General features: G+C 42.8%; 1 protein-coding gene across 2 annotated transcripts in view; it reads right to left on the reverse strand.

Annotated features, from left to right (window-relative positions):
* col5a1 (procollagen, type V, alpha 1) overlaps window positions 1-24,038 on the reverse strand; it is a 77,390-nt gene that overhangs the window by 19,357 nt on the left and 33,995 nt on the right. For both annotated transcript variants that reach the window (XM_041960883.1, XM_041960882.1), the window contains exons 5-39: window positions 22,851-22,982; window positions 21,971-22,078; window positions 21,463-21,870; window positions 20,429-21,049; window positions 20,266-20,322; window positions 17,990-18,031; window positions 17,402-17,464; window positions 17,214-17,288; window positions 15,202-15,294; window positions 14,671-14,727; window positions 14,462-14,515; window positions 14,159-14,212; window positions 13,919-13,972; window positions 13,745-13,798; window positions 13,610-13,663; window positions 13,090-13,134; window positions 12,333-12,386; window positions 11,747-11,791; window positions 10,887-10,940; window positions 10,755-10,799; window positions 9,641-9,694; window positions 8,498-8,542; window positions 8,219-8,272; window positions 7,275-7,319; window positions 6,859-6,912; window positions 4,928-5,035; window positions 3,414-3,467; window positions 2,870-2,923; window positions 2,042-2,086; window positions 1,798-1,851; window positions 1,672-1,716; window positions 1,517-1,570; window positions 1,377-1,430; window positions 1,229-1,282; window positions 45-152 (exon numbers count right to left, since the gene is read on the reverse strand). In XM_041960883.1, coding sequence (XP_041816817.1) covers window positions 45-152; window positions 1,229-1,282; window positions 1,377-1,430; window positions 1,517-1,570; window positions 1,672-1,716; window positions 1,798-1,851; window positions 2,042-2,086; window positions 2,870-2,923; window positions 3,414-3,467; window positions 4,928-5,035; window positions 6,859-6,912; window positions 7,275-7,319; window positions 8,219-8,272; window positions 8,498-8,542; window positions 9,641-9,694; window positions 10,755-10,799; window positions 10,887-10,940; window positions 11,747-11,791; window positions 12,333-12,386; window positions 13,090-13,134; window positions 13,610-13,663; window positions 13,745-13,798; window positions 13,919-13,972; window positions 14,159-14,212; window positions 14,462-14,515; window positions 14,671-14,727; window positions 15,202-15,294; window positions 17,214-17,288; window positions 17,402-17,464; window positions 17,990-18,031; window positions 20,266-20,322; window positions 20,429-21,049; window positions 21,463-21,870; window positions 21,971-22,078; window positions 22,851-22,982 — 3,051 coding nt within the window. The remainder of the gene's footprint in view (window positions 1-44; window positions 153-1,228; window positions 1,283-1,376; window positions 1,431-1,516; window positions 1,571-1,671; window positions 1,717-1,797; window positions 1,852-2,041; window positions 2,087-2,869; window positions 2,924-3,413; window positions 3,468-4,927; window positions 5,036-6,858; window positions 6,913-7,274; window positions 7,320-8,218; window positions 8,273-8,497; window positions 8,543-9,640; window positions 9,695-10,754; window positions 10,800-10,886; window positions 10,941-11,746; window positions 11,792-12,332; window positions 12,387-13,089; window positions 13,135-13,609; window positions 13,664-13,744; window positions 13,799-13,918; window positions 13,973-14,158; window positions 14,213-14,461; window positions 14,516-14,670; window positions 14,728-15,201; window positions 15,295-17,213; window positions 17,289-17,401; window positions 17,465-17,989; window positions 18,032-20,265; window positions 20,323-20,428; window positions 21,050-21,462; window positions 21,871-21,970; window positions 22,079-22,850; window positions 22,983-24,038) is intronic.

Below are 24,038 nucleotides of genomic sequence, written 5' to 3' on the forward strand. Positions count from 1 at the left end.
AGGTGGTAAAAAGATAAATTATGAAATAGAGCTTCAGGGTTCACCTTGGCTCCTTCTTTTCCAGCTGCTCCAGGGAGACCCTGCTCACCAGGTGGGCCTGGGGGTCCAGGGTGGCCCCGGTCTCCCATTGGTCCAGTCTCACCTGTTGGTCCCTATAATAAAAATAAAAACAATAATAAAATCATGGGTCCCATTCACACATGCACTGCAACCCTGAACCTATCTAGACATCACCTGGACGAGCTGTATGTGAGAACGCAAACGTCCGAGTTGGACCAGACAGTAAACAGACTTAATGCTGCTGGCTCCATAACACAAAGTCTATATAATATCCGATTGAGCCCATGTGTGAATAGTGCAGGTCACTGTCCAGAGAATTCACAGTGAGCGTGAATGACATTGACTGCGCTGCAAGTGTACGTGAGTATAGCTGCTTCATACTATTTAAAGTATAAAGTTTAAAGTAGTGATCATTATGGCACTCTAAACAGGCTCCACCCCTCACCTAAACCAAGTTTCCCTGTAGGTGAGAACGCACCTGAAACAGATAATCTCCAGTTGTGTGCTACATGTGTGAAAGGGGCTACATTGGAAAATGTCCAAACCAGATTCTCTAAAAGCTGTCCAGAGTTCATATGAGACAGCAGCTATGGACACTACAACAAAAAACCCAGTTGCAGAGGAGGTGTTAAGAAGAGAAACTACATTAAAAGGGACACTGTGAGTAAAATCAGCAATTTAATACGACAAAGATGTTACAATTTTTCCCTTCTATTACAAAACATGGCGAGGAGAAGCTGAGCATTTGCTGTGTGGGAGGCTTACAAGTCATTAAGGCCACATACAGCTCCGTTATCATCAATGTTCTCAGCTGGCATTAGCAGAGCGGCTGGGAGGGAAAGTCTGTTAAACGTTTATGCATAATGGATGAAGAGCCCTTTGCTAATATGAAAGCGGATAAACAACACTTAAGTCATGGCTCGTGAGATATAGGTGGGTATGTATTCTGGTAACTTCACTCGTGCAAATTTAAGAGTGTATTTTTTAAGATAGTTTGAGCTTAGTACAAATACATGTTTGTTATTTTTCAGCACTTAAGGAGGGGATTTTTGTCTGCACAAAAGAATACAATAAACGTGAGTTGTGCAACCAAAACAACAGTCAGTGAGTCAACTGATAATACATGTACATGACCAACACAGCAAGATGGTCAGTGACTGTGACTCACCTGAGGTCCAACCACGCCTGGAGGACCAGGAGGGCCAGTCTTGCCTTGGAATCCCTGTGTATTACAAAGGAAAAAAAAACAGCACTGTCATACAGTTGACTCTGTGGAATACAAATGCAGAGCTGAGTATTCAGACTAGTTTACTCACAGTCTCTCCTCTCTGTCCAGGATGTCCAGGGAGTCCGTCTTTCCCCGCAGGCCCCTGAGAAAAACAGAAGAATGTCAGAGCACAGGAGGTGTGATGGGTTTGTACACAGGGTTGTGTGTGGTGTATGAGTTTGCACTCACAGGTGGGCCCTTTGGTCCTGGGAAACCTGTTGGTCCCTGAGGGCCTGGCAGACCCTGAAACAAACAAATGATTCCTGGTCAATAATCACTCGTCGGTCATGGAAACTGATATAATATGAGAATTAAATGACCCTTGATGATGTGATGGTACATACCCTCTCTCCTGGAGGTCCTGGTGGGCCGTCATTTCCTGAGTTGCCCTGAAGAGACAAAATAAAGAGTAAATGGTGAACTTGTACCACAATATATGCGATAAAGTGCTGGTGAAATGTTTTACGCACCTTTGGTCCAGCTTTTCCTGTTGGTCCTCTTGGTCCTCTCTCTCCTCGAGGGCCCTTGAGAAAAAGACAAAGTGATTAAAATCACAGAAAGGGTCCTAAGAGATACCTGTGACAGAAACTGCATTGCTCCACGGCTGAATAGGTGCGGTTTCCCCTCAAGCATGCTCAGGTTGAACCTCCATTTTCACTCAGGTGCCAAGCTCGCCATCTGTATATAAGCAGGAGTCTGCTGAGTAAGACTAACCGTTGGTCCTCTCTGTCCGCGTGGGCCAGGCTTTCCTGCTGTTCCCTGTGGACACGAAGAAAACACACCACGATCAAAGGAGAGGCACTCGCATCACTAAGAGGCTGCATCCTCAAGAAGAACGAATCTAATGCCAGCAGGCAGTAACATTTGCAAACACCTTTCGTTCCATTTAGGAGCTCTGAGATGATCTTTTATCGTGATTAGAAATTACTTGTATTGAAAGTACCATCAATATTTCTCATCACTTACATTAAATTCATTAGCATTTCAGAATAGTTCATTTTAATCAACATATAATGCACATTGTAATGGTTTTAAAGCAACAGTATAATTACAGGGGCTGCATACAACTTTAATAAGAAAAACAATTATATCTTTGTGTGGCTTTTAAGCTCCAAACAAATGCTGTGAAACTATGTTAATGGCGCTGCTTTCCCTTTCGGTCTGGGGGCTCGGTCTCATAAACTTCACAAATGTTTTGTGAGGATGAAAAGCTTTATGGGCCTTGCCCCACTTGTGGTGAAAAACCATTACTCTTGCAGGCAAGCTAATGGCCCATCCCTTAAACAAAGAAAATGAAAAATTGCTCAAGTACCACAAAGTGATAAACAATGCTTTTGGTTCGAAATGAGTTGTGTAAGTGGTAATGAAGAAGGAATGCAATTGTCTCTCTGTCCTTAGTAAAAATCTTTATTTCAAAACCATGCAACTTCTTCTAGGTTGATAAATCTGAAGCAAGGACAGGAGCCTGTCTCCAACACTACACCAGTATTGATCCCACCCTTGTAGGAATGAGAAGAATAATAAGAAGTCTATCTGACATACCCGAGTTCCTTTCTCTCCATTGGCGCCAGGGAAACCTTGGAAACCCTGAGATCCCTGTGTGGGAGAAAGAGAGCAATTAATCATTTGAGGGACAAACCTTAAATATTATATCCCGTGTTTATTCCCTGAGATATCCCTGGTGTATCAAATGCAACAGGAGATTAAGTGCACAATAAATAAATGCAGTGTTTTAGTGTTGTTGTATCAGGAGTCCAGGCCTGACACCAAAAAGCATATTCAAATCCCCGGCTCTTTGATCAGGGAGCTTCAAGCATGTCCGTTTGTCAGACTGCGGCTTTGGCTCGGAGAGGCTAAAGGATGAGCCATCAAAAGATCAGCAAGGCAGACCTCACATGCACATGGATGCATTTTTCATTCTCTTTCAAATGCATACAGAAGCACACACATGTGTAGTGGCACTTCCACTAGATAAACTGCGTCCCTTATCAATCGGGCTTTAAAGTTACTCGTAAAGTAAAGTTACTTGTTGCTGAAATCAGTAAACTAATGAAAATATTGTTTAGCAATACATGCATGCAATTACCTTTGGTCCTTGTCTTCCTGGGTATCCTGGCAATCCGGGAACTCCAAGTTTACCCTGTAAATGAGAGAAGCCAAAATTGTTTTTAGATTCATTTGAAAGGCTATTACTGTGTATATAGTATTGTTAAAAAAACACAACGGTTTAAAGTAATTCAGTGCAGACAGAGACAAATCCAGACTATTAGTCTCTAGTGTGTGTCAAGCTTCAAAAATGCAGGATCCTACAATTCCCACAATGCAACTCAACAACTTATGCTCCTAAACACCCCAATGACATCATCAGGGTTATTTTTGAGAAGTACTCTGAGCAGGTGTGGGTTTGTTTTTTTTTTCGGTATGAGACATTTTATGTAATTTTGATGAAGTATCTAGTATTTTTGATGGGTTTTATTAGTAATGCAAAAACAGCAGAATGAGTAGACTATCAATTTTCAGTAGACTATCAATGTTGATCACCTAATGCAGGCATCTCAAACCGATTCCATAAAGGGCCGCGTGGCTGCAAGTTTTCATTCCAACCCAGGAGGAGCACATCAGGCTGGAATCAATTAATCAGCTGATCTCATTCTTCAGCTGATAACTAAGTGATCCCTTGATGTTGATTGGTTGGCCTGATGTGCTCCTCCTGGGTTGGAATGAAAACCTGCAGCCACGCGGCCCTTTATGGAATCGGTTTGAGATGCCTGACCTAATGAATATATAGTCAACAAGACAAGCAGACAGAAGCGAGCCCATATCAAACTACATTTGTACAGCTGTGAATGTAAACAAATACAACAGCAGTGTTGTTCTTGTAGCAAAACTATAATAAAATATGAACAAGCACCTGCTAAACATATCAGCATTTATTTGAACCAGCTCAGCGTTCGAACATTGAAATGCCGGCCCTAATTAAATATGAAAATGACTCAGCTGATACTTCATGTGTGATCCACAGACACACCAGTGACTACATCTATAATGCAGTGCTGCCACCATAATTTCGAATTTATGTACAATACAGAGTCAAAACAAGCACTTCACTGTAAGGGGAAAGCTTTAAGGATAATAAACACACGTTTACTGTGGAACATGAATACAGTTTTCCCTGCAACTTTGCCAAATGATCCCAAATCAGACTGCGCACGGGTTTGTTACCAGAGTCTCAATGATGCTCAACATCATGAAGACCATGAAGACTGTATCCTGCACAAAAGATTGAAGTTATTTTACCCAAAAAATGGCAAATTACGCAGTGCTCAATTTAACAATAAAGAAGGATAAACGCTGGATCCATTTTATGCTCCCAGCTGGTTCGAGAGCAATGAAAAATCGGTTGCTGTTCACACAAGAACGATCGGAAAAACTATTTTCCTCGTTAAGCCCTGCTGAGCGATCATCCTCGATCAAACACGACTGATGATACATACGTTTTTTTTCATTCTGTTTCATCAGTGAGTGTTAAATTCAGGCAGCATCACAGCATCTGTGGGATATCAATGTTTTTGGTTGTAGAAGCTGGTAAAAGGAGCTTACCTTCTCACCACTTGGCCCAAGAGGACCGGCGTCTCCTGGTAGACCTGAGCGACCCTTTGGTCCCTCAGGACCATCTTCTCCTCTGGGTCCTGCGGATCCAATCTCTCCCTGGAAAGCACAGGAAGCAGAAAGCACAAATATCACAGGTCTTATACATAACCATGATGCACTAGATCCACTATCAACACACATGTATATTCTTATAATTTATCCTTACAGGTACTGCTCATCAAAACACATAGCAACAAATATGCTGAATTTATTTTCTTCATCACAAACAACAAGAATAAAGATAAATTAGCAAAGCCAGTTTCTTTGTACTGTATATTTAATGCCTTAATTGCTTAGATCATGCATACACTAGCCAGCACTTTCTTCTTTTAGTCCTGAATAATAAATGTTACAGAGACATACTTATAGGTACAATATGCAGGACATGGTACAGTTTGAACAGCTTTTGGCGGCGGCATTTTTGTAGTTTCCTCTTTGATGCATGCTGCTTATGGTCTGGCACCTGGTCCCTGCTTATGTAATAAGTCCTGACATCACTTGCACGCTGCCCGAAGGTTGCAGCACAGAAATGTCCAGAAATAATCCTGCATATTATACCTGTAAGGTTTGAAACCACTATTCAGGGAATAGCTGAAGTAATCTGATGTAGTATTATCATATTATCACTCAACATATTAACATATCAACATATTAGAAAAACAAAAAACAAAATATTGCATTATATTATTCCTTTGGAATACCTTCATATTCTTATACATTTTTATTTGCGTACAACTTAAGACAACACTTTTCATCTTTTTCTTCCCAGGTAATTAAGGTAACCTGTTGTGAGTGTAAAGTTGCTTAAAGAATCAAGTAAGGCTATTTTCCCTCGCCGCATGCCCCTCAAAGCCGTTAGCGATCCTATTATTGCTTCTCTCTATATGTGCTCCACTTCTAGGGAGACGCATACTGAATGACAGAGTACAAACTCGCTCTGACAACCAGTCGCCGCTGCGGAGACCCAGTGGCGTGTGAAAGGTATCTAGTTAAAGGCTTGTGCAGAGGTTCACAAGCAAGCAAGTGCACGCACACACCCACACTCGAGCACACATAAAACGGCATCAAGCAAACTGTACTTGACTCACACTTGCAAGCTCATCAAAGAGAACACTTTAAATTGAGCACTCACACACACACACACACTTTTCATAGGCATGCTTAAAAATGAGTCATTTAGATTCCGGTCCATGTGTGTCTCCTCCAGAGCAGAGGGGCCTCCTCAAATCCTTGCTTTCATCTGGATCTGCTACATCTCCAGAGGAAAACAGGCTGGAGCCCCATGTCTCTCTCTCGAGTTTGATGGGGTTTAAAGTGCCATTGATTTCTCCTTCCTTTCTGTACTCAGCTATAGACAGCCTGGTCAGGGGCTGGGGGTTTTGATGTTTGAAGTACAGGCTAAGGCGAAGTATGTTTCTCACTGTAAAAGGCTGTTTTCCTGCTACTTGACATTGTAAATCCCGAATGCGGTTTGGAGAAGGAAGCTCTTCCTGGGTACCCCTGTCAAACTTGTACTTTTCTCCTAAAGTTGTCGACGTTCAGACTGACTGGAAAGTGCCAGAGGGGGACAGAAAGGGAATTGGAAAACCGCTCACGTAAACACATTCCCACACACACTAACAGCTGGCAAGAGGAGCAACACCTTATGTTTGCTCATTACCCACAATTCCACAGTCGTCACAGAGGCTTAGGCCAAGAGAGGCTAACGTCGGGAGAGGTTGGTACCTTCACTTAGTCCGGGTAAAGGTCACCCTCAACAGTACTAAGCCCCCCAAAGAATTCCGAGTGCAGACACAGCTGTCTGATTAGTTTAATTAATTTGAATAATGTTCCGAGCACTCAAGATGTGATTGAGTACAAAATAAACAAAGAAGCCTTACCCTGTCGCCCTTGATACCCATATCTCCCTTGAAGCCGGGGAAGCCGTCTTCTCCCTGGCGAGAGAATAAGGGAGACAGAGAGGTAAGGATGCAAAGATCGGAGAAAGAATGGGATAATGCAGATGTTGTAATGCACACAGTCAAGTACAAGCACACACACACACAGATGTGGAGTCTTGGCAACATCCCCTGTTGCCATAGAAACTCTCGATCACATCTGTTTCTTCTGTGGCAGCAAAATTAAGATCAGTTTTAGGGGATTTCATTGAGATTAGCATTAGCATGAAACATCTCACCCAAGACTACCACCGTCATAATTCACACAAATACAATTTCTCTGAAGTTCAAAGTCTCTTTCTTTCACACAGTCACTTCCTTTCTTTGGCTTTTTTAGCCAACAGTCTGAGCTCTCTTACCTTTTCACCCTTATTTCCTTTAAGACCACGAACACCGTCAGCTCCCTGTGATGCAAGAACAGACAGATGTTACGTGCTGACACGGTGCATATTGGCCAAACAGGAGCAGTTCACTTGTAGAGTGTTCAGTTCAAGCATGAGCCAGGAATGTGATGTTTTTCTACAGGTTTTCTGAAATGAGGCTGCAAAGTCGTAAAAGTCAATAACTGATGTAGCTGATTGTCACCGCTTTTTATTTTTCAAATGTGTCAAACAAGAGTGCAATGGAGATTACACCATGTATCGGATGCATTTAGATGTGTTTTGTCTGTAAATTAACCTTAGAAGCATTTGAAATCCTCTCAACTACTTTTGTGAACTTTCATGTGATCTTCCCAGAGAGAGCAGGCACTTCAGACTTCAAGAAGTCAAGCCGCTTGTGTGAGGCCCTCTCGTAGTGGAAGCTTTAACGATTGGATTGATCACACTCTCCTGCCAAGATTTTATTTGATGGGATTTCTTTTGTCTTGGTTTCATCAGCCACTGATGACAGCAAACAAGAGAAGGGCCGTGCGCTCTGAGCCGTTATCAGCCCCTGTGACTAACCTCAGCGCCACCATGCGTGAGCAAACTGATGTAAGATCTGAAAAGGTGACTTTCCTGTGTTAATCTTTGCTTTTATGCCACTGCGACAAAAGCAGAGGCCATTGCACCGCTCCACACAGTCCCTCTCTAAAGGGAAGGTAATTTAGCAGGAAACTGGGTCTTTTTAATTTATTACACAATGACTTTTTCTAACATCACACTTGGTGGTCAAACCTGGGAAATAATAACACAGCTCTTTATTCCACATGCATTTTCAGCAGATAATGGGCAACTGCTAGCCCGTAACGGTTATTAATTGGAGGGTACCACTAGCTGATGATATCACAAATGAATGTATTAGTGGTTGATAATCATCTCACCTTCACGCCTCGGGGCCCAGGATAACCAATGGGTCCTTGAGGGCCAGCCGGGCCCTGGAGAGATAGATGTTTGGTGAGAGCTTGTAGCACACACACAGTTACAGTACACACACGAGCCCACAGCGCTACTGTTATCTACATTAATGCAAAATGTTTTATGCAAATGTGTCTGAACTAGGACAACGGGAGGGGAAAGAAACGTAGAGAAGCAGAAATAAATTCAGAGAAGAACAAACGCAAGCTCCAAAAGTAGAAGTGGAGAGACGAAATAAAACATACCATGTGTCCTTTCTCTCCAGAAGGCCCCTCCTTTCCAGGGTGACCCTGTGAATTATTAAGAGAAATATTATTGCATCTCATTTCAGGATAATTACCACCATAAATACTACAACACCCCCTTTAACTGAGGGATTAAGTTGTAAAACTAAGGGAGGACGTATCAAACTGGAAAATTGGAATAAGGGCCTTAAGAGTTCAATCTCATTTGGGATTTTTATCCTTAATGCACATTATTATAGCAGCACTACCGGCTATTACTGTGCTCTAAAAGCCAAGACTGCCGTTTTGGGACTTCACAATACATTACACACGTACTGTACATGCATGTGCACAAACACACAATGCAAAAGACACAAAAACATGCATCTAATATAGACGGTAAAAGGGGAAGAAAAAAGATTGGAAGGAAACTGATTGCATTCTCGTGGGACAAAGGAGCTCTGCAAAGCTCCTGATGGTCTTTTAGCGATGTGAGAGAGGATAGAGAGGGAAATAAATACTACAGAGGACAGAAATGAAGGGCAGGCAGGGAGCACTGGTACTGAGAGAGAGAATATTGCGGTTGATGGATAAATTAAAAAAAAGAAAAGCTTAGTGTATAAATGGCGGAGAGCTATTTTCACTCCAAGGAGACTGTGAAAGCCTTTAAAGGACCAGTGGACATTGTAGCATGTTTGCTCTCCTCTATCTCTTTCGTCTGTTTCACCAAATCCCTCGTTTCACACTATTTCTTTTTTCTGTCACTGCCATCATTCATATTTCACAGCCTCTCTTGTCTCTGTATTTCTTAGGTGCCACCTGGTGCCTTCGAAGGCACATCTGCCATTAGCGCAGGTGTCTTCTGTGCTGTCTGTGCAGAGATGTGAAAGAGAGTGTTTGCATGTATGTGTCTGTGTGTGGGCAGGTTCTTCCACTGTTACACAGCTATGGTGATGTGCTGTATCATACATATGTTTCGGCCAAATAATTATTTTATGTGTTTTGAATGTGTTAAGAGGTTTTTAAAAAATTCATATATTGCTTTAAAAATGTTGTTTCTCTCAGTTATAATTGGCAATTCTAATTATTAAAGACAGAGAGGGAGAAAGAGAAAGGCTGCTTTCCGAGCATAAGTATCTTTGGATGTGTGCTGTATGAACTTACCGGAGGACCATCAGCTCCTGGCATTCCTGGCAAACCGGGTTTTCCAGTAGGACCCTGGAGAGAAGACAAGATGTTAGGCCACATAACACATCACAAAGTAAAGAAACACATAGCAATCGAAGGTTATAGTCATCATAAAAGTCTGTAAAATTAAAATTAAAAGTCTACAGTCATGCTAGCAGCTCTGTGAGGCTGTACTGAGGCACTCTACCTGTGTATTAAGCTGAATGCTAACACTAGCATGCTAACATGCTCACAACGACAGTGCTAACATGCTAATGTTTAGCAGGTATAACGCTGCAGCGTTCCCCATTTTAGTTTAGTGCCTGCTAATTATCAATAAAACATACTAATGAGGCTAGTGGGAACATTAGTTTTACAAATATTTGGTCATGAACCAAAGTATTGGACAAATTCAACTTTTGACCAGAGGGTGGTGCTAAATGAAGGTCAGGGGATGAAACTATTACAGTTAATCCTGTGTACCAAGTACCATTCAACTGATGACGCGATGCACTGAACTGAAGACTTACAAGAGTCATTTTAATTATTAAATCATCCAAATCTGTCTGTGCTTTCATGATTACTGATGGACCTGGGCCACTGATCACTTCTTTTAATCAATATAAAATTTAAAATAAATGATCTTGTATCAAGTCTTTATTCCATTCCCTTTTGCTTCAGAAGCCCACATTCTTTCAGTATTTTATTTATAATCAGGTGAAACATAATACCTACATTATTCATTCTTAAATTTCAACTGTTCAATAATAAACTGAATACACTCTATATAAGTTGGCAGATGTGATTTAGCTGAAATTGTATTAAAGTAAATCAGGATTAAAATCTATCTGTACTGCCTAGTAGGCACTATTTGGTCCTGCGGTGGGGATGGGGACACGTTTGCATAATAGTGTGATAAGCAATTGGAACTGAATAAGATGGCAACTTGGCGTTCAGTTCATGTAAATGAATGAGACAATTTTCTTGCAAATCTTGTAGATTTGGGGTTTATTAACATTTTATCAAGCTGGCAGTTTTTTTTTCCTGTGGAGATGCAGAAATGTTGCTTCACGATATATTACAGTAGTTCAGTGATCGTGTGATACCTCACCTTCTCTCCAGGAGGTCCGATGGCTCCTTGGGGCCCTGGAAGTCCCTGCGGAGAGATGCGAAATGCTCAGAACATTTTAGGTGATGGATGAGAAAAAAATCTAATGTCATCTAATGCCTGATCATCACTGACCTGGGCACCTGGGTTGCCTTGCTGTCCAGGAGGTCCTGGCTCTCCTTGAGGTCCCTGATAAAAAAAAATTAAGCCAATTTTAGAAATCTTGTTTTAAATACAAAGACTGATTACTTTACTTACTTGAGTAAAACGTCCTATGTGAAGGTAAGAGTGATTTGTTGCTCCATATGGTCCATTAAAAGTGAAATGTGCCCTGAACAGATATAAATTAGAGGCTGTCCAACAGCACATGACTGCATTATTAACTTCTTATACCTAAATAGGCCATAACTCAAGACAAATAGCACAATATCTTGTTCTGGCTCAAGGCAGAAGACACACACACATGCACGGCACACACTCTGACACCTACTTTCCTGATGGAGGAAAATGCGGAACCACAAACACAAAACACCGTCCCTCTCGGATAACTGGCAATCAATTATGTTGCCCCAGTCCAAGAGTGTGGGAAGGATGCTGATCTTCCATCTCTACCTAGTTGGGACATTCCCAGCAGAACAGACAAGCTGCTCCAGCCAGGTATTCTCTCATTATAGCCAGGCGCAAACAGAAATTGACCTGGAATGATACGACTGGCCATGGCGGTCCACTCAAATGGATCTTAACACAGTCGGTCTATTCTTCATTATCTGCTAAGTATCCTCTGATTGTACTGGTGCGTGTGTGTGTGTGTGTGTGTGTGTGTGTGTGTGTGTGTGAAAGAGAGAGAGTGGGCTTGTGAGGCATCATCTTGGATAAAATGAAGAGAAAGAGATGAAAATGGTGTATTTTTGGACTCTGCTACAGTTTTTTTGGTGTTATCTTTGAAATGGAGGATGTAGAATATTAGCAATTTAATCAGGACCAGCTTCACTTACTATGTTTCCTTTGGGTCCAGGGTGGCCATCCATTCCAGTAACACCCTACAGCAGATGAGAACACACCATTTAAGGAATAGGCCAGCAAATCTGTGACACACATATAAAGTTAGTATTTCATAGACACTTGAAGCTGCTGAATCTCACTCTCGTCTGTAGACAAAATGAAAAAGGTGTTTGTACACCACACCTCGGCTTTTGCATCGGCACCATATGAATCCGAGTGTGTGATTTATTGTATTTGGGATCTCCACATCCTGCACAGGGATATCAGTTCAAAACGAGCAGAGAGGGAGGTGATTGATGAGAACTGTCCATGTTAAATTAAATCCGTTGAAGGCATTAGGCTTAAGCTTTGCTCCGCCGTAGACATCTGTCTGAAATGCTGAAGTTAAACTCAATAACATATGCTAGTCTTTGTGTATGCTGTCTGAAATATATTGAGTTTTGTATTTCCCTGCGGGTGTTATTTGCAGTGTCTTTTGTTCTTGTTGCCTGTGAGGTGGCACAAAAATGAAATCTACTCTGGAAAGAGCAAATCTATTGTAACAGCGTGGATATGAAAAGGTGAGAAGAGGGGACTCACAGGGGGTCCAGGAGGTCCCTGAGGTCCTTTTGGTCCCAGCAAACCACGGGGCCCCTAGGAAACAAGACAGGAAATGAGATTGAGAATCATATCACACCTGTGAAAGCACTGATGAATTATTAAACATGTTCAACTAAATCAAGTTTTGAAATTATACTTGTGGAAACAACCCGACTTCCCAAATGTCCTTGAGGATATTCTACAGGGTCAGATTGTGAGGGGTAGCTGAAACCACTTCTTTTTTTCTTTATTACACATTCCCCACAGCTATGCCAATCAAACAATGCTTTGAATTTCTGTGGTTCGCCTCACAGCTACAGTTACCTAACAAGACCTATTGTCCTGGCAGGGTGAATTCAAACCAATGTAGCACACCCTGGTGGACAAAATAAGTCAGAACAGCAGATATTAAGGGTTCTCCTTCCATGTCTTTCTCCCCCTCTGTGGGGAATATCCCGCCGGAGAGAGTGGGAGGCTATTATAACAAGCTGCCTGCATTTCTCACCTCCAAAGACTGTCTTGTACAGATGAAGCACTAGCAAATGCCTGATCACGGCACACTTTCCAGCAGTATGATGCTAAATCTCCATTTATATGAATATGAACAGTGGCTGCAGTCTGCAGATGATATATGATATCATCAGACCATATGATTGTTCGCTAACACAATGACATGATGAGTGCGGGCCCAGAGCTCTCAGCTCCATCCTACAACTGCTCAGTGTGAGGCTGAATGGTAATACATGTGATCACTCACTGGTTCACCAGGAAGTCCCCTGGGTCCGATCTCTCCATCATCTCCCTGGGAAAGAGAGAGAGAACGGGTCAGAACGTGGAACAGACGGTGAATGATAATGGAGGAGAAAGTGAGGATGTGTGTGTGTGTATGTGTGTGTGTTACAAGGATCAAGAGATAATGGGAAGGCACAAAGAAAAAGCAGGGGAAGAGGGGATCAGGTTGCATCAGCTGCGGGTCATGAGGATGGTGTAGGGAGATTAGAACCAGATAAAGGTGTGCAGAGAAAAAAACATAAAGGAGAAAATTGTGTGAGAAAGGGGAGAGAGAGCGAGTGGAAAGTGAAAATTCAGGTACCGAAAAAAAGGTGAGTTTGGTAAGAAGAAGAAGTTCTCTCTGTTATTCTGCAGTATAACAGTAATGGTTAAGGGATGAGATACATCAAACACAAGCTTTAGTTCTATCAGGTGACTGTTAAAACAAAAAGAAAATGCAGAAAAGAGAACAAGAGAGGTGTGAAATGGTAATCTTTCCAGGTTACCCTCTCTCCATCCTCTCCAGGAGCACCAGGAGGTCCGGAGGGGCCAGGTTCACCCTGTAACAACAAACATTTAGCTTTAACAGTGGCGACCCCAGAACAAACATACGCCTTTCATAGCACCGCAAAACAACTCACTCTGTGTCCTTTTTCACCAGGAAGTCCAGCCAGGCCATCGAACCCTCTGTCTCCCTGTAATGCAAAGAAAGAAAGTTGCATACCTTTCGTACAGGCCTCAAAGACACACTTTAACATTTGAATTATGAAATTATGGTGCATTGGAGTGCATTATAAATGTGGCAGAGATGGTACCTTGGGTCCAGACTGTCCTGGCATGCCCCTGGCGCCGTCAGATCCAGGACGACCCTGCAAAAATAACAACAGTCATACGATATGTCTGCTACTGGATCGCTGCAAATACACAGTGAAGACTAGAATATGTCTGGCTTTTAATTCAGCACCCCGAAATGTATACAAACTGCCATGTGTGAGTATCAGAAAGTAATATGTTGCATGCTTTGCTGTTCTCAGCTCGGTTTGTTTCACGCTTACCCTTCTGCCAGGCTTTCCAGAAGGTCCTGGGGGTCCCAAAGGACCACGTGGTCCCTGAAACAGAAATACTTATCTTAATCTCAGAGGCCTTTCTTTATTTTTCTTTATATTTCCATCTGGAAATATCATACTAAAGCAAGAAAAGTTGCATATTACTTTGCTTGAACTAATGAAATACTGCAATGGTTTAACAAGATATATATATTTTGAAGCTTAAGTTAACAAGCAGTCAGATCAAAAATTTCTTGAATTTAGTTGTTTCTTAAAAAAAACTACTAAATTGTACATTTTTATATCTCGTACCTGAGGGCCTGCCTCTCCACTCTCTCCCTTCAGTCCTGAAACACCAGGAGGACCCTGAGAGGAGAAAGAAATGTGATGACACTCAACTAATATAAGTGTTCAGTTCAGCCACAAATTGTTTGTATATTAATTTTGGGTATGCGCACTACAATAACTGCTGTTGCTGCTGCTGCTGATTTTCAGTCTGAGAGGTGATTTGAAATACGTACCAGAGGGCCGGGCCTGCCAGTCAAACCCATTGGACCTGTAGGGCCACGCATGGCGAGCTGAACACAGGAAGGAAAACATTAGAAATAACAAAACAAAAGATACAAACAAAAAATTAAAGGATAAAAGACTGAAACATTTAGCCAATGTATGTTTAACTACAACCTGGATTTAGCCGTTTGCATGTGTGTGTTGTTGTATGCATGCTTGTGAGCAAGTTGCAGGGTAATCAAATGCAACATGAAGATAAAAATATAAAACGAGTACAGTAAAGCACCAGTAATATATGAAAAGTGTTATAGATAGAAAGAGACACATAAAAAAAATGTACACAACACAACAACCATATTATGATACAATATTTTAGCAAATATGACAAAAAAGGAATAAAAATGTCCAAACATTAATAAAACAATGACAACAAATGAGGCATATTTTAACAGGATAAGCAAGTTTGGTAGATGAAGAAAACAAGTATAGTGCAGTATAATGGTGACTTGTGCAGTCTGAGGTGTTTCTGTGTGAACTGTTACCCTAGCCTGCTGCATGATGGCTTGCATCTGGGCCTCCTGTGCTGATACAGCAGGTCCCTTCTGTCCAGAGTCACCTCCAGCGCTGAATCTGAACTGTGGAGGGAATGACAGACTGGTGTGACTTTGCTCCAGTAAGGAAGATAGCAGCACACAGTAGGCACTGGCAAAACACATAAATAATAGCTGAGGGAAATGTGGAATGACTGAAGTTGCAGCAAAATAAATATTCTAGTTGAAATACTGGCTTGAATTCCCCACAATATCATTATTTCTTTAATACAGTGTTCTCATCTTGAAACTATGCAACAGATGCTGAACCACAATAAGCTCAGCTTCCAGCTGCCAAACCGGCGCCATCAAAGGCTGCCTCTGCAGAACACGAGCTTCGAATTCTACTGGCATCTGGTGGCGATAAGGCGGCATTGCACCATAGGTGAATATCCAGGCTTGTGGTGCAACACAGGTTTGTTTGGGCCAGGCATCTTGGGTTGGGTTATGTAGCACAGTTCTCAGGAGGCTGACTGTCAGTCGATTTACAGATGTAGAGCAACACAACAGTGAAATACTGTGCTGGATTTCACCACCACACAAACTTTGTTACCAAGAAGCAAAAAAAGCAGTTGATTCGGAACATGAGGGCATGAGTCAGATCTGCTGTAGCTCACCCACCATGAAGCAAACTTTTCACAGATATTGTGCAAATTCCACAGTTTCTTCTTCTGACAGGATTTCTGCTGAGTTTGATTAAATAATGGCCCTTCCCTTTCCTATCTCAAGTCACAATCAAATACATGCAGCTATTTCTTTTTTCCTGCCTGCCAGTCTGTGAGCCTTTCGGTCTGTCTTTGATTCTTTTTCTCTTCATCTCTGCTGCACTTTTTGTCATTCCTTCTCCAATATTCGTCTCTTTACTGACATTCCTCTGCATCATCGAGCCCTGAACAAAATGTTCTGCTTCATTAAATTGTTGACTCGCAAAGGCCAGAGAAAGGGAAAAAGCGTTGGGTATGATGGGAACTACATTACTTTTTTCACACAACTTCAACTCTTTGTAGAGCACACTGTCAAAAGAAAGATGCATCACTGCTCAATGACTATAGGTGGGCCATTTAAGCACGTGTGAAGATTTTCTATTTAACCCTGTAATGTTGACTTCCCAATTTCAACACTGAACCAAAGAGTCCTCTGGTAAAAGAGGGGTGAAACAACAATGCATGTTTCTCATTAGGCTTGGCGTTCAAGGATCAGATTTCAAGTCGTGCTTTCTGAGTTCCTGTCCAGACAAGGCTTGCCACTTGGCTCACCCGGACAGCGCTGTGGACCCCTGAAACCACAGAATTCACATCTGCACAACTAATCAGGTCCAACGACAGCAGTCTCAGTCGTCTCCCAAGAAAAAGGAAAGGAAAGTAAGAAAGGTAGACAGCGTAGGAAGTTGTTAGCATGGCTGTGTAACTGTTGCAGCTGAATCGTTGGCTGCAGCTGGAGCTACAGACAGAACAGACAGCGTCGCTTTGCTTCCTGTCTAAAGCTAGACGACTTCCTGGAAGGACACACGATAGGATGGCTTAACTTTTCACTAAGGAATGTTGAATACGTTAAAAATATGTAGGTAGAGAAAGTCCAAAAACATGCAGATTTGAGTTTATGGAGTCAAAACAACTGGGAGTGAGCAAGACAGGTGATACACAGGGAGGCGATTTCACTTACTAAACACACCACAAGGGGTTGCTAAAGCACAGATTTACATTACAGGGTATTTGTGAGGGACATGTCCATTAAATGGTTTCAAAGGAAATCCCCTTCATTCCACAACACTGTGTAAACCACATGTCAGAATTATTGATGAAATAGAAAGATACATCATACTTGGCTTTAAACAAGGCTAAACAACGATATAAACCCACATGGAAAATGTTTCAGCATTTTTAAGTTGGGTAAACACGACAACAGACGGCGTTTCCTACTTTGCTATTTTTAACCCTTTTTTTTAACAACTCTAATTTACTTACTGGCAACATCAGGACAGTTCCAGGGGGTCCTGGCAGACCATCAGCACCAGGAAGACCAGCACGACCCGGAGGACCCTTAGACGGAAAATCACAGAAACATGAGTGCGTGTACACAGACAGAAATGTGGTTATTTTTTTGTGTTTTTTAAGCTTTGAAAATGAGTGTGACATATATGACTCATACTCACCCTCTCTCCAACATCTCCAGGGCTGCCTGGTGGGCCAGAAGCACCTGGAGGTCCGGGGAGACCCTATTTCAAGCAAAGGATCTCACTTTACACACATCATACATACATAATGCAACACAAAGAAGCCGTCATATTTGCTTTCCACTAAAGTTCTCGCCTTTATCTTGCAAAGTGGTCACACATGGGGGAAAGGAATGCATGAGGCAATATAGGACAGCTTGTTGAGCTGTAAATCCTTTGTGAGGCGCTCCTTATTTGTCTATAGCTCAACGCTTGAATGGCTGGACTCTGTGGGACTCCATCTGCAGGGTGTCAAGAGCAACTGTGTCTGAAAAATCTTCCTAGATAAATAATTTAGTCCTTCAACATCTGGGCAAGTCCATGTCTCTTCAGGGGGACTGTTTGGGCCACTCCCTTCGCATTAGGAATCATGCAGCCAGGGATTTTCACAGCAAAGCACTAAAACTTACATTTTTCTATCCAGAGGACATAAACAAACTAAAAGAATGGGCAACATAAACCTTTATCACCTTTTTTTTTTAAAAGGGACAGACTTCGAGTGACAGAATTTGAGAGAGATTGACTTACTGTTGGCCCTTCAGGCCCAGGCGGACCCTCCACCAACATTCCCTGAAACACACAAGCACAGAAATCATCAGATACCACAGGAATCTTCATAACTATCTCATGGCCTCATTCATAAGTTTGCAACAATCTCAGAGTGCACACACACACACTCGCAAGCACATTCTGTGTCCACTAACACAATACAGTGCTTTGGCTAAAAAGGCGTTGAGTGTACGTGCATACATGTCCCAACACACCTGCCTATCAACTTTCCATCTCAAAGTCTTTGCTAAATTAATGTACATTCCTGCCTGTCATTTCAGCCGTGCTTGCAATTAATCCACAGAAAACAGGAGGCCAGATGACTGCAGAGACACAGAGGTAAGGACGCCCTGAGGTGCTCTCCAGCCTGGAGAAGCTGAGGAAAGTGCTAATCAAACTGAAGTGAAAATTAATTTGTCCATACTGACAGACCAGATGTCTGATCGTGCATACATACAAGCAGCTAATGCTTTAAAATATATTAATAGATAGCATTCCCTGGAATTACGCTCATCCGAGAGTATTTCTAACATTTACTGTCCAGGCAAAAGCAAGCCATCTCTGTTTGGTGTGGACTCACAAGCATCTGACTTACAGACGCATAATTCCAGCTCTGCGGCTACAAAGATATTGCTTTGTTTGTTTGCTTTTGCGGTAACATTTTGGCTTCCTGCTTTGTTATGGGGACAGAAAGCCACACATTATCCAAACTCATTTGGAATATGTGATCCCAGCATTTTTTTTTCACCAACCCCTGAGCTGTACCCACGGAGCATTTTCATCATTAAACTACCACGACTGATCTTTGACACTCCCCAGGTTATGCTTCTGTTTCGCCTGCAGTGTGTGCGATGGCAAAGGGACTAGACCCTGGGAAAAAAAGTGTGTTTGTGTTCATGTTTGTGTGCATACAGCTTTTGCCTGCATACAAGAGACAAGACGCACTGGGTGGTGACGTGTCCTCAAACATGGGTACACAGTAGGGTTGGCCAACTCAACGAATATATCAGCTGCCGGCGATTGGCCGAGTCCATCGCCAGTTCTTTGTTTTTTGGGGTAAGGGTGAATTTTTTCATTTTATTTTGCTAATTTAATGTTCTGCCAGCAAAGAATAACTGAGAGCCACTGCTCAGCGACAGACTCTCAGTTGCTAGCTAACCCAGTAGCACAAAGAGGCCAGCAGCGGCAGAGTGCGGCAGCGGGGAAAACAGTGTGTAGAGCCAGAATATTTTCATACCTTAAGAGGGTTTAAGGGTTTATTTCAAACAAACCAGATTTGGTGACGAAACGGCGGAAAGACTAACCAAGACCACTTTTTTGTTTTGTTTTGTTTCTGTAATTAAGGTCGTCTTAGTTCAATGAAAGGGAGAAACTTGAATTTAAAAGGTGTACGTTATATTTTTCTGTTTAATAAGGAAAAAAGGTTTAAGAATATTTCCTTTCTTTACATTTTGTGAGTTCATTTTGTTTGTTTATTAGCACTGCGAACACACCCGAACAAATATATCAGCAATGGCTGGATGTCGGGATGACGGCTGGAAAATTTTTACATATTGCCCAACACTAGCGCACATACACCAACGGTCATGTAGGAAGTGGGCTGAGACACACACTCATTTCTGCTCTTACATATAAACATAGAGACACTCACTCTTAGAGGCATGTATACTCAGTGGAGCTCAGTGACATTTGTTTGAAGTGAAACAGCTGTAGCCATATCAGAGATTCTTTCTGTGTCTGCTGTACCTTTGCAAACATACAAAAGGAGTCGTCCTCATTTTCACATTGTTACCTGTGTATATGAGTGTCTGATTCAGTGTTGGATGTATTCCACCTGCTTGTATTTTATAAAGCTTAGGTTTTTTGGCAAAGAGGCAGCAAAAGTCTTTCTTACTCCCTTTTGTTCCCCTTGTATTCCTTCCCACCCTCCATCTCCCACTGTGTTTACACGCTACCCACACTGTGTTTAGAGATTATTGACAATCTCTGCATGGCCGTTCTCCAAATGTTTATGCTGCAGTCCTGATGACCAGCCAGGAGAGAGGCCAAGGATACAATGAGAAAGGTCTGGTAGGCCTTAATGAGTGTGTTTGTCCTTAGGATTGTCATTCAGAAGTGAGGGGTGATCTGTGTTTAGATGTGGATCAGTCATATGTATTCGCAAATATAAACATCCACGCATACACCCATGTGCACACAAGCACATGCAGCCTACATCTGTTGCTCAAGTGTGTTGTTTAAATAGTGGCACTCACAGGCTCAATAACAGCAGGCTCTCCCTTCTGTCCCTTCTCGCCGCGAGCTCCGTCGACCTACACAACAAACACACAGAAACAAACATAATCAGCCCCCTTCCTCTTCATCACCCTCATCTTCAAGATCAAGTCTTTGCCACTATGTTCTTCCATTATTTTTCACCTGTCCATAATACTCATCGGTCTCAGCAGGCAGCACTTTGCCGTCTTTGTCGCCATAATCCAGGTCTCCATAGGCGTCATAGATGTCCAAATCGCTATAGTCGGTGGATATGTGCTCTTCCTTGAACGCATCCAGATCCGTGTAGTCACCCTCGCCTTCCACGCCCAGGCCTGTTCCGGTGGCAATGGACCCGCCTGCTCCGGTGCCGGCGCTGGCTGATCCACCTCCAGCAGTGGAAGATCCTCCCACAGACACAGAACCACCTCCTGCAGACACAGAACCGCCCCCCATGGTGATGGTAGAACTGCTGCTGCTGCTGCCTCCTCCACCTCCAATGTGGACTGTACTGCTGCTGCTGCTGCCTCCTCCACCACTGACATGAACTGTGCTGCTGCCGCCACCTCCACTGTTGTGCACAGTGCTGCTGCTACTGCTTCCTCCACCACCAAGATGAATTGTGCTGCTACTGCCTCCTCCACCACTGATGTGAACTGTACTGCTACTGCTTCCTCCACCACCGATGTGAACTGTACTGCTGCTGCCACCGCCTCCACCAGTGGTGTAATGGCTGTCCACGCCATAATCATATCCATCGCCATAGTCATCGTAGGAACCCCCCACCTATAAGAACACAGAATGCTTGTTTCAGTTTGAGGTAACTCACAATAAAGAGCTTGACCTTGCATAATCCTTGCAGCAACGAAGGATTATTTCCATTATAAATAACTGTGCTGATCTCTAAAATGTAAGAACGTACTAGAACATGAAAAAAGTGTAGAAGATGGACCTTGAAAAATGACAATGAATATATCATCAAAATATAATATTTTTTAAATACATCCACATTGACTTTGCTTCCCCCATGTGGATTGGTGGATGATAACATGAGGAAGGGCCCCAAGAATCACCTTCTTTATGCACCAAACATATAAGTGCTGGTAGCTCCTGCAACAGTTCATCAATACATCTATTACACCACAGGTCACACCCACAATATTCAAGTGAGGATGTCAGTGTGATTATTGTCAACCTACTGTTGTCTTATTGCTGGTGATGGTTATTGAGGTTCCTCCTCCACTGGTGATGACCCTTCCTCCAGTCCCATCCAAGGTAATCTTTCCCCCTGCTCCCAGATCCAGCTCACCCCCGGTGCCAATGCTGGTGCTGGTGATGGTGACACGACGAGAAGTGTCGCCATCAGGTGATGCCGTGGACTCGTCGTAGTAGGTCTCGTAGTTACCGTAGCCTTCGTAGTTGTCGTAAGGGCTGGTCTCCTCTCCGTAGGCGTCTCCTCCGCCAGCTGCTGTGCCTGAAGAGCTCGGTGAAGAGTGGCCGGTTCCGCTAGAGGATGAGCTAGTGGAAATGGAGGTCAACACTTTGCCAGCAGAACCGCCGCCCAAAATCTCCTCCACTTTGGTCACCACGCTGTCTCCACCTGTCACCTGTGAGGCACAGACAATGTTGTTGGCGGCTACTTCGGAGCATTTGAAAGAATATGATTGTATTTACATTGATGAATGAAGTCCGTTTGGGTTAGATTACCTTGACTTCTTTTGTGGTTGTCTCAGAATCAGTTGGTGACTGATAAGACTTGCTATCTGCATCCTCATAGTAAGGGTATTCATAATAGTAGCTGTCCTCCTCTGGGTTCTAAAGGAGAGAAACATTACACTGACACTGAGAGAGTGTGACTGAGGAAGAAAGAAAAACTATCAATTATTAAAAACATGATTTTTAAATATGATCCACTGCTCTGTTGCTGCTAGGCCTGGCTGATATATGTGCGACAGACTGGCCATCGATCACAAGCACACAGGAATGCCTTCTATTCACGGGAGCCTCTTGCAGTATCTTCCTGCTGAAACTTGTAACAACCGAATGACAAATATCTTTTCTTAATGAAATCTTTAGAAAAAAAAAACAGGTCAACTTTATTTGTGCTGACAAGTTGCAGGGTCAGGGAAAGGTCAAGAGGAAGAGCTTCCTGTCTGTCGTTTCAACATAAACACTTCCCTGACACACCTTTATTTAGCATGCACACACTCTGTATTGGCATTCAGTGCAGAAAACGGTACGGTGCAGGGATGCAGGCTTAGGCAGGCACCGCATCATTCCTGAATATTATTAACTAACTGCAAAGCCTGATAACCCTGTTCCTCCCAGTCAGCACTTTCCTCTGGCAGAGTGCAGTTCTCTTGCATAAGCCAAGAGGCTCTTTTCAGCACAAGATCCAACCGAGATCTGATTTGAGTATTAGGGACAATTATGGATTAAGGGAAATGAACTTCCTTGAGTAAGGTCAAGCCATGAGAACACTTGGTGGTTCTCTTGCCTCTAGTAATGGGAAATGTAAAGGGCACTGAGTGTACAAAGCTGCACTGTGAACATATACTGTGAACAGAAGAAATGTCCCATTACTCACATATTCATCAGTGTTGGGGTCTTGGTTCTGAGGCTGGTCGGGCATTGGCACTTCACAATCTGGGCTGTAGTGCTCACAGTAGTCATAGGCAGCACGATGGTCTGCTACAATCATTAGCTGCTGGATGTCTCCCTGGAAACCACAAGAAAAAGGAAGTCATGAGACCCAAAATCCATGCATGTAAATAAACAAACAAACAAACAGCTGACAGTGACAGGGACGCCTGTCTCACACTCTGTGACCTGTGAAGGAAAAATGAAAGAATATAAACAAATGAAGATGAGGGAGAACATCTGCGTGCAGCATTACCACATGCAGAACAGGCAGTTCTGAAACTAGGTCAAGCCAGGGGAATCTAAGGGTGACTAAATGATGAAGAACTTCAACCCGCGTCCAAGAGTGTCATTTCACATCAGAGTTGAGCTCTGGAGTGTGAGACAAAAAGCTTACAGTAAACAGAGCGGAGCTACAAGAGAACATGGAACAACTGACTTCATGTAGCTGCAGACGATGACACAAACAAACACACGCAACCGCAGCCTCACACACACACGTGCACACACGCACACACACAAAGTGCGTCTTTAACAAGACAAATGCTATTGATCAGCATACAAAAACCCTGCCCCAGATATGAATAAGACATGAGGGATTTTGCCTTTGAGCTGCATGTGTAAGACGAATGGATCAACTTAGCATGTGCGACATGTTAAACATGAGCAGACCTGCAGTTACGGATCTGAGCCATTTGACCTAAAGGAGTGTGTGCATATAGTGAGTGAGAGGTGAAGGGGGGGTGTAGCAGAAGTGAGAGATTTAAAGAAAGAGAAAACTCAAAAAAGAGACAGAACAGAAGAGATTGATAGAAAATGAGCAAGACAGAGTAAGAGGGAAAAAAAGACAGGGCTCAGAAGGATCCCCAGGCTACATAGGGAGCTGGGTGTGTGTGTTTGCCACATGTTTCTGAACAGAATGCATATGGCACCAACAGGCTGTATTGTATCTCTCCAAACATGTCCTAATCACACTTCCAAATCCAGTGATGTCATTCCACATCAATCAAACACAACGTCGGCTTAGCTGAAACAAATGTATTTTTGGGGGGTATGAGAATCACGAAGCGATGCAACTATGGGAATGAACCACCACAGAGGATGAAGTGGTTTTAATTACGTTCAATTGCCAGAA

The sequence above is a fragment of the Chelmon rostratus genome, chromosome 19 (genome assembly GCF_017976325.1).
Source record: "Chelmon rostratus isolate fCheRos1 chromosome 19, fCheRos1.pri, whole genome shotgun sequence".
NCBI classification, from domain to species: Eukaryota; Metazoa; Chordata; class Actinopteri; order Chaetodontiformes; family Chaetodontidae; genus Chelmon; species Chelmon rostratus.